The 9,786-nt window shown below is 34.6% G+C and overlaps 1 protein-coding gene across 1 annotated transcript in view; it reads left to right on the forward strand.

Moving 5' to 3' along the window:
• Positions 1–9,297, forward strand: part of ZBTB8A (zinc finger and BTB domain containing 8A) — a 38,875-nt gene extending 29,578 nt beyond the window's left edge. The window contains exons 3-5 of the mRNA XM_063106905.1: positions 548–1,371; positions 4,218–4,387; positions 8,871–9,297. Coding sequence (XP_062962975.1) covers positions 549–1,371; positions 4,218–4,387; positions 8,871–9,203 — 1,326 coding nt within the window. The 5' untranslated portion in view covers position 548 and the 3' untranslated portion in view covers positions 9,204–9,297. The remainder of the gene's footprint in view (positions 1–547; positions 1,372–4,217; positions 4,388–8,870) is intronic.
• Positions 9,298–9,786: the final 489 nt, after the last annotated feature.

Below are 9,786 nucleotides of genomic sequence, written 5' to 3' on the forward strand. Positions count from 1 at the left end.
ATTTCTATTACCACCATTTTGCTGGAACCAAAAATCTTTCTCCTCACCCTTCACCTGCCTAATTCCTCGTCAGTCACCCTTGAGATCTCAGCTTAAATGTTACTTCTCAAAGAGGTATCCCCTAACCTTCTCCATCCCAATCTAGAATAGTGTACCCTTTTATACGGCTCATAACACCCTCCTGTCTTAGCACTTAACTTGTCATTTCATATGAATATTTGTTTAAAGCCCTATAGATTGAGAACTACATTGAGGGCAGTAATCAAAGTTCAGCATATAGCAGAAGGCCTGATTTATTGAGGATGCTCAATAAAGCTTGCTGAGGAAACAAGTAATTTTCTAAAAATCTAATAACTAATAGTATAGTATTAAATGATATCTTGAAACCTATTATCTTCTGTGTCTTAGGGACTATATACTCCAAGAAGAAAGTGTTTTCAATGGAAAAAAGATAGAGGCTTCTGATCCTTATTTTAGTTGACTTGCCTTAGAAAAGGGTTGTTATTTAGTTTTTGCTAACCACATGTGTGTGTCTTTTCCTCTTCAGGATGGAGATCTCCTCTCATCAGTCCCACCTCCTGCAACAATTGAATGAGCAGCGCAGGCAAGATGTATTTTGCGATTGCAGTATTCTAGTTGAAGGGAAGGTCTTCAAAGCACATCGAAATGTATTATTTGCTAGTAGTGGCTACTTTAAAATGCTGCTTTCTCAAAATTCAAAGGAGACAAGTCAGCCAACCACAGCTACATTCCAGGCTTTCTCCCCTGACACATTTACAGTCATCCTGGACTTTGTCTATTCCGGTAAACTCTCTCTTACTGGTCAGAATGTCATAGAAGTGATGTCTGCTGCTAGCTTCCTTCAGATGACTGATGTCATTAATGTATGTAAGACTTTTATTAAATCTTCATTAGATATTAGTGAGAAAGAAAAAGATCGCTATTTCAGTCTCTCAGATAAAGATGCCAATTCTAATGGTATAGAACGTTCCTCTTTTTATAGTGGTGGCTGGCAAGAAGAAAGCAATTCTCCACGTTCTCACCTAAGCCCAGATCAAGGAACAGGTATAATCAGTGGAAAATCTTGGAGTAAGTATAATTACCATCCAGCCTCCCAGAGGAATACTCAACAACCTTTGGCCAAACACGAACAAAGGAAAGATCCCATTAAAAAGACTAAACATTTGAGATTGTCACAGCCTTCTGAAGCTGCTCATTATAAGTCAAGCAAACGAGAAGCACGGACATCTGATTCTTCCAGTCATGTTTCCCAATCTGAAGAACAAGCAAAGATTGATGCTGAAGTGGATGCTACTCCTGTTGGCTATCAGTATGGCCAAGGATCTGAGGTCACATCCAGAAATTTTCCAGGTACCCAAAAAGAGCATAAGTCCCCTCAGCCAGGTTTCAAATTCCAATATAAATCAATCCTGTCTTAATGTGCCCTTAATTTTAGGTGCTATGGCAGTTAGTTAAACAAGTGATTTTTTTAAGTCTTTTTTTTTTTTTTTTTTTTTTTTTTTTTGTCTTTTTCGTGACCGGCACTCAGCCAGTGAGTGCACTGGCCATTCCTATATAGGATCCGAACCCGCGGCGGGAGCGTTGCCGCGCTGCCAGCGCAGCACGCTACCGAGTGCGCCACGGGCTCGGCCCTTTAAGTCATATTTTTATAATAACATTTATTTCATAAAACATGAATTTAAAAATTTTAATTCAAGGCTGGCCGATTAGCTCAGTTGGTCAGAATGTGGTGCTGATAACATGAAGGTCCAATGTTCAATTGCTGTACCAGCCAGCCACCAAGATAAATAAATAAATAAATAAAGTTCTAAATTCAAAATAATAAGAGTACAGAGGGTCAAACCCCATGATTTTCTCCCGGGAGGTCACCATATTGATGCCGAACTTAGTGCGGACACCCGATCGGCATAGCGCACTACAGCCCAGAACTCCTGGGCTCAAGCGATCCTCCAGCCTCAGCCTCCCGAGTAGCTGGGACTACAGGCGCGCGCCACCGCGCCCAAACCCCATGATTTTCTAAACCTGTATCTGTGGGTGATTAGATTACTGTTAAATGTTTAAAGTTATTTTCTAAATTGTTCAATCCCTAAGACACATAATTTTCACTTTAGTTTTTTCTCTGTGTATTCACTTGGGAGGAGTATCTAATTTATTAAAATAAAAATACATAATAGAGTTTCTTTTTTTTTTTTAATTTAATTTAATTAATTTATTTTTAAATGACCGGTAAGGGGATCTCAACCCTTGGCTTGGTGTTGTCAGCACCACGCTCAGCCAGTGAGCTAACAGGCCATCCCTATATAGGATCCGAACCCGTGGCCTTGGCGTTATCAGTACTGCACTCTCCTGAGTGATCCACAGGCCGGCCCGAGATTTTTTTTTTTTTAAAAGCTCACTATAGTGGACCAATGTGCAATAACATGACACATCTCATGATAGTAGTAATATGCAGAAAGACTATGTAGGTTGATAGTTTCAAAATAATTCTCCCCTCACCTCCATAAGACTGAAATAGAGAATTGGGATTACAAATGCATATCATCCAGTTTTTCCCCCCAATTAATCAGTTAGCAAATTTGCTTAATAGTTTTCATGTAAATTTTAAGGAAAATTATAATAAAATGAAACTCCTGAAGGTAAGATTTAAATTATGTATATATGTATTTTAGAAAAAATTCAGATGTATACCAAAGTATAGAGATCAGTATAATTAATCTTCATGTCCCCATTACCTACCTAGTCCCAACAACTTTCAACTCATGGTTCATCTTATTACATGTATATCCTTACCTCTGACCCCTCCTTTTATTATTATTATTTGTGTGTGTGTGTGTGTGTGTGTGTGTGTGGCTGGCCGGTATGGGGTTTCAAGCCCTTTACCTTGGTATTATAACACCACATTATAACCTACTGAGCTAACCGGCCAGCCCCTCCCTTTATTATTTTTAAGTAGTTCTCAGACATCATATGTTTTCATCTATAAATTTTAGAATATGTCCCCAAAATATAAAGTTTTAAAAAAAATGCTAAAATACCATTATCATACCTAAATAAATTGTACAATAATTCCTTAATATCACTAAATAGCCAGTCAGTATTCACATTTCCCCGATTATCATATAAATTCTTAAAAATAACTTGGTTGGGGCTGGCCCATGGCTCACTCGGGACAGTGCGGTGGTAATAACACCAAGGCCATGGGTTCGAATCCCATATAGGGATGGCCGGTTCACTCACCGGCTGAGCGTGGTGCTGACAACACCAAGCCAAGGGTTAAGATCCCCTTACCGGCCATCTTTTAAAAAAAATTAAAAAATAAGTTGGTTGTTTGTAGATAACATATTTTAAAATAAGAGGCAAACTGACTGATTTTTACAAGTCACATTTTCCTGTAGGATACTAATTTGAAAATATATGGAATTGTATTATGAACATTTAACAGTAATAAATATTTAACAGTAAATATTAGAGAGCTTACTGAAAGTTCTGCAGGGCTCTAACTATTGACAAAGGAGCAAAAAGGGGAAGTCTTTGTTGCATTTTAAAACAGCAAAAAGTTATCTTTTCTTCATCTGGGCTCTGTACTTTTATAATTCTAGGTTACTTAAATATAACTTCAGTAATAAACAGCTAAATTTAACAGCTATTAAATTAATGAGGTTTACCACTAATCACAACTATCATTTTGAAAATATATAAGTTTGAAAGCAGGAAATTAAAAATCTTTGAAGTTTTTTTTACCTAAAAAATAAAGTATTACAACTATATGAAAAATAAGTGCAAGGGGATAAGAACATAAATAAAACAATTACTTAAAAGCTTAAATATGAAATACTTTAACTTTTGGATTATATCTACAGTTTTCAAGTCCAGTGCTACCTTTTTATATTTAAAATCTAGCAACTCTACTGTGTTAAATAAAAAGATAAGTAGGGTAGTCTAAATTTACCCAGACTTTGTAAATATGTTAAATACTGAAGTTACAGTTCTGTACTTAGGAGTACATTGACAATCTAGTCTTAATAAAATTTCTTTCTTCTTTTTTCCTACCTTTCTGAGATTGGACTCACCAACTCCTTTTGGATTCTTTCTGTTATTAGACTTGTTATTATGCCTGTATTGGCATGCCACCAAAAAAAAAAAAAAAAAGGTTACCATGCACTTTCCAGTGATTTAATTGAACTGTATCATGACAGATGATCTACCAAGGATGCGATTCAAGTGCCCATACTGTACACATGTGGTGAAGAGGAAAGCAGACCTAAAGCGCCACCTTCGTTGTCACACAGGAGAAAGGCCCTATCCATGCCAAGCTTGTGGAAAAAGATTTAGCAGGCTAGACCACCTAAGTAGCCATTTTCGAACAGTATGTATATAATTTTCCATCATTTTATTTCTTAAGAAATATGTGCATTTATCTGCTTTAGGATAATCTGATTTACAGAGGGGAACCTTTCATACAACTCTATCATATTAAAAATTCTTCCAACTTAATGTTTTTACTTTGCACATAATGTATAATTTAATCTATAGATATTAAATTCTCCTTTGAGACCTTGAAGTAAGGGATAGTCTTTTGATGCTAAAGAGTTTTATATTTCCATTTTAATTCATTTAAAATCTAATATGAATATACTGGTCTGTTCAGAGCCAAAGATAATAAACTGTATAAATGTTTTAAGTGCCTAGTCAGAATCACCACTTCAGATACTCAGCATCTACCAGTGATTATTGAATCCTGTTTCATAGGGTCTCTGTCTAGTTGCTGCTGTTGGCCCTCCCTCCACCTCAGCCCCTTTCTAGTCTCTCTTTAGTTTCTCTACAGTCTCCTAAGGGAGGGAGTAAGGTGGGCAATAGAGAGCTCCAAATCCGGGATTGACTGGCAGCAGTCAGAACAATTTCAGAGAATTTGCTGTTCAGTGCACTGGTAGTTTAATAAGATAGTGACATTGGAATTATTCTGCTATTCATCTTGCAGTAAAAATTTTTTTCCAGAATCTGTGTTCTATTACGTATACTTCCGTTTTTTAGAGTCCTCAACAATTTTAAAGGGCAATGGATCACTTAAGGTGATTTCTTCAAGCATTGCTTAATAGTTACTTGTTCAACAAATATATATTGAACACCTACTAAGTGCCAGATCCTTCTCTAAGTGCTACATATACAGCAGTGAGCAAAACAGACAAAATTTCTGCTTTCATTAACCTCATGAAGCTAGATTTTAAAAAATTCAAAAGCTTTTATTATTACAGAAGTGATAAATATGCATTATAAAAAATAAGAAGGCTGGCTGGTTAGCTCAGCTGGTTAGAGCATGGTACTGAAAACACCAAGGTCCAGGGTTCAATCCCTGTACTAGCCAGCTGCCAAAAAAAAAAAAAAAGTAAAAATAAGAAAATAAAAATACCATATTTTTACCACTCAGATATTACCATTCTTAACACTTTTATTATATATTTTTCCAGAACTTACTCTGTAAATATATATATATATTTTACCAAAATGAGATCATATTGTACATGCTATTTTGTAACCTACTTTTTTTAGTAAGTAATATCTACCTTTCCATCTCAAAAATTTTTTCTAACACCCATCCAATTTCAGATTTCCCCATAGTTCCCCTCCCAAATATCTTTTAAAGCCAGTTTGTCTAAGCCGGAGTCTAATGCAGGACCATGTATTCCATCTCACTGCTAAGTCTCTTGAGTATATTTTTAATCTAGCATATTATCCCCCCTACCTTTTTTTTCCCGTAACACTGACTTATTAAAGGTACTGAGCCAATTGTTTTTCAACATATCCTACCTCTGGATTTGTCTGCTTGCTTCCACATGGTGTCATCTAGCTTGTTTCTTTTTCCCCCCTGTATTTTCTATAAACTAGAAGTTTTATCTAAAGGCTTAATGGATTTAGGTTAAATTCTTTTGGCTAGAATGCATAAAATGCAAAATTGTATATTTCATATTGTGTTACATTAGGAGAGACCTAATGTCTAGTGGTCCCATAATTTGTATTGTTAAGATTAATCACTGTATTAGGATGATAATACTATCCCACCATTGTACAGTTGAAGGTGATTAGAAAGGATCTATGTGGAACTATCTGGGCATTACACAACTATCCATTTCCCCATCAACCATTCATGTAACGGTATTAGCACCAAGTGATAATCTCTGTCCAAATTAATACTTTTACTTGGAGTTGTATAATGATTTACTAATTTTATCATTCCTTCTGCACCATTAGCTGGAATTCTGTAAAGTAAAGCTTATCCTTATCATCTGGGGCTATTTGGTTACTTTGAAATACAATTCCTACAGGGGAAACAGGGATAAATGTTTAATCCTTTCTCTTTAATTACCAATTTTCAAAGTAAAGAATTGATTTAATAGCAGCCTCAAATGTTAACATATGAGCTTTTTCTGGCTTTATTTCTTTAGATATCATATGATCTCAGCAATTTTTGTTGGTTCATTGTGTTTGCATCCATGACAATTATTATTATTTTTGATACTCAAAATTTCAGTTTTATCCAGTGACTAATCTCTACTTTGAAGCTGGCTCTTGTGTCCTTTTGTCACAAATCCATAAAAAATTTTTTTGATGGATTCACACTCTATAATATCTCATAATTACAAAAATGAACTTTAAAACAAGCATTCTTAAGTTTTAAGTTCAAGCATTTCCTACACAATGCACAAAATTAACACTAATTAAGACTTCAGGCATGTTACTATAGGAAATATACAGCAGAGGTTGTTTCCATCACATCACTAATTCATCATACAACTCAATTAAATAACACCTAAGATTTGCCAGAACCTATCCAAATCTGTTACAGAAAGAAACAAATTACAAAGTACTACTTGTTTAGACCAGCCATAAGAACTTTAGATATAAAAAGTATTTTCTCAATGTGTTTCAAAATGCAGTAGTACAGTAGTGAGTTTTTAATGAGTTAAAACTTTTTTTCAAATTACGACTTTCTAAAAGATACATTGTTGTTAAAATTATACAGTTTGCAGCAACAAAGATTGCGGTAAATTATTCACAAATACTGAAGAAAGACATAAAGCAGGAATCAAAATTCTGGCATGCATCCCGTTCTCAGACAACTCCATTAAATTTTGAGTGTCCTTGTTCTCTGGCCTCAAAGAGGCTGAGGGCTCACCTTGTACTTTTCTGCCACAAAACTAGAATCAGCCATTTCTCAAAGAGCCTTGGTTCCAAAATTTGGGCACTCAATTTTCTTTTAAAAAGAAAATTCCTTTTCTTTAAGTTCTGTCCACTAAAATAACATAAAAGATATATATGTTTTAAAATAATGAGTTCATGTTGATATTTTGAATTTTAACATTATAGTGTTTCACTTAATTCCTTTGACTTTACAATTATATTGGAATTAGAGGGATGGACATAAATCTGTCAGAACTTTGTAACAAAAGCAATACCACATGTGATACCCATAATAGTACTATCTCAGGAGAAATGAGAATTCATTCATTATTGTATACTTTCAATATTTACTGATTAATAATATGTCAGCATTTCAGCAGAAGATAATAACTGTACTGAGTGGTAGTTCCATACATTTTCTTATATCAGACTATATTAGTTTTCTTGGATTTTTTTACTGCATTTGGTGACCTACTTCCATACTCTTCTGACTTTATTTAAATGAATATTCCATAAACCTTAATTCAACATTACAATTAATTCTAATAGTTTTTAGATTAGAACTCATAATCTACTGCTCTGACAGCTATTGAACAAAGTTGTTTATTACTAACTATAATTATAATATCTACTTATTCACTAATTACTACTTTTTACCAAAGCATTTCACACATATTAACTCATTTGGTCCTCACTTGAACTCTGTGAGTAGTATCTCCATTAGTAATAAGGAAGCAGGCAGGGATAATAACAGGCTGATGTGTAGAAGAGCCACCATAGTGGTTGTTTATGACCAGTGTCCATTCAGATTAATCAGGCTTCTCATATGTTTGGGTGGTACACATTACCAGTTAAATATTTTGACTATCACTCTGAAAGCAGGGATACAATGCTTTAAATTACTTGCTCCAAGATGCATGGTCAGTAAATTTGACAAAACCAGGACTAGAACTGAAGCCTTCCAATTCCTAGTGTAGTCCTCTTTCTACCAAATCTTTTATTAATAAAAATGGCAATATAATCCTTCTATACCAAAATGTTGATACATTTAAATTTAGGACAATATTTTTTCTATCTCTAGTGAAATAACAAAAAGTTAATACTCACATGAAACAAGAGAGGTTTTTTTTCCCTATATTAGTAAAATCCATAGAATAATATTTGACACCTTAAGTGTTTGCAATGATAATTATCCTGGGAAGGTATCCCTTTGTTACCTCACATATCAAAATAGTATTGGATTAAGGGATATGTGAAATTATTAAATATGTAATATTATTAGTAAAAACATAGCCATTAGTTAGAGAAAACTGATGTTTAATATTTCTGTGGCATTAATTTATCATCAAAACCAATAATATTTTTCTAATAATTAGTTGGTAATTTGAGCTTAATGCATGGACTTGAATATCTTATGTTTATGAAATACCTAAAAACTGGTACCTAAAGTATCAAACTGTCCTGCCTTTTTTAAAAAATTTTTTTAAAAAATTTTTTTAAATTTTATTTTGTCAATATACATTGTGGCTGATTATTATTCCCCATCACCAAAACCTCCCTCCCTTCCCCCCTCCCCCCAACAATGTCCTTTCTGTTTGCTTGTCGTATCAACTTCAAGTAAAAACTGTCCTGCTTTTGAAAATCACTTTTTATCACTTTATATTTCTACACAGATTCACCAGGCATGCAAACTAATCTGCAGGAAATGCAAACGCCATGTGACTGATCTAACAGGGCAAGTGGTACAGGAAGGAACCAGGCGCTACAGACTGTGCAATGAGTGCCTTGCTGAAGTTGGCATAGACAGCCTCCCCATTGATTTGGAAGCTGAACAACATCTTATGTCCCCATCAGATGGAGATAAGGATTCCAGATGGCATGTGAGTGAAGATGAGAATAGATCCTATGTGGAGATTGTAGAGGATGGGTCTGCTGATCTAGTCATACAACAGGTTGATGACAGTGAAGAAGAAGAAGAAAAGGAAATAAAGCCCAACATTAGGTAGCTGAAATGTGAACCAACAGAGCTGGCATGTCTTCAAATTACATTGACTTCCTGTATCTTTCTCTTTCCATGGTCAGAGTCTGGTTAACAAATTTATCATACTGACTAAAAGAATGACCTGATATAACTTGCATGCTTTCTGAACAGGCCATTGTATCCATTCTGAACTTTGTTGCCCTAAAATATGTTGCTGCACTGGAAAGAAAGACCTAGCTTGAGTTGGCATGATGGATGAACAATTATCCTCTTACTTTTATTATAATCCTCTTACGTTTATTACAAAGATATCTTTTTTCTTTTAATATTGGAAGATCTACTTAGCAAACTTTTTCAAAGAAAATATTTTAAATAAATTTACCACAAACAAACATTATGTAAGACTATATTCAAGGTGTTTCAAAAGCATATATACTACCAATATTGGATTTCACAGGGAACCAGATAAGAGAACATTTAAGGGTCTGGCCACCGACCTGACAGAGCTAAGTCTTTCTATTGATTTGAGATCTGAAACAACCTATCATTCTGATATCCTAAATGTTTTAGGGTTGTGACAGAAGACTAATCTAAAATGTTGGAAATTG

This window comes from Cynocephalus volans, chromosome 8, assembly GCF_027409185.1.
Source record: "Cynocephalus volans isolate mCynVol1 chromosome 8, mCynVol1.pri, whole genome shotgun sequence".
NCBI lineage: Eukaryota > Metazoa > Chordata > Mammalia > Dermoptera > Cynocephalidae > Cynocephalus > Cynocephalus volans.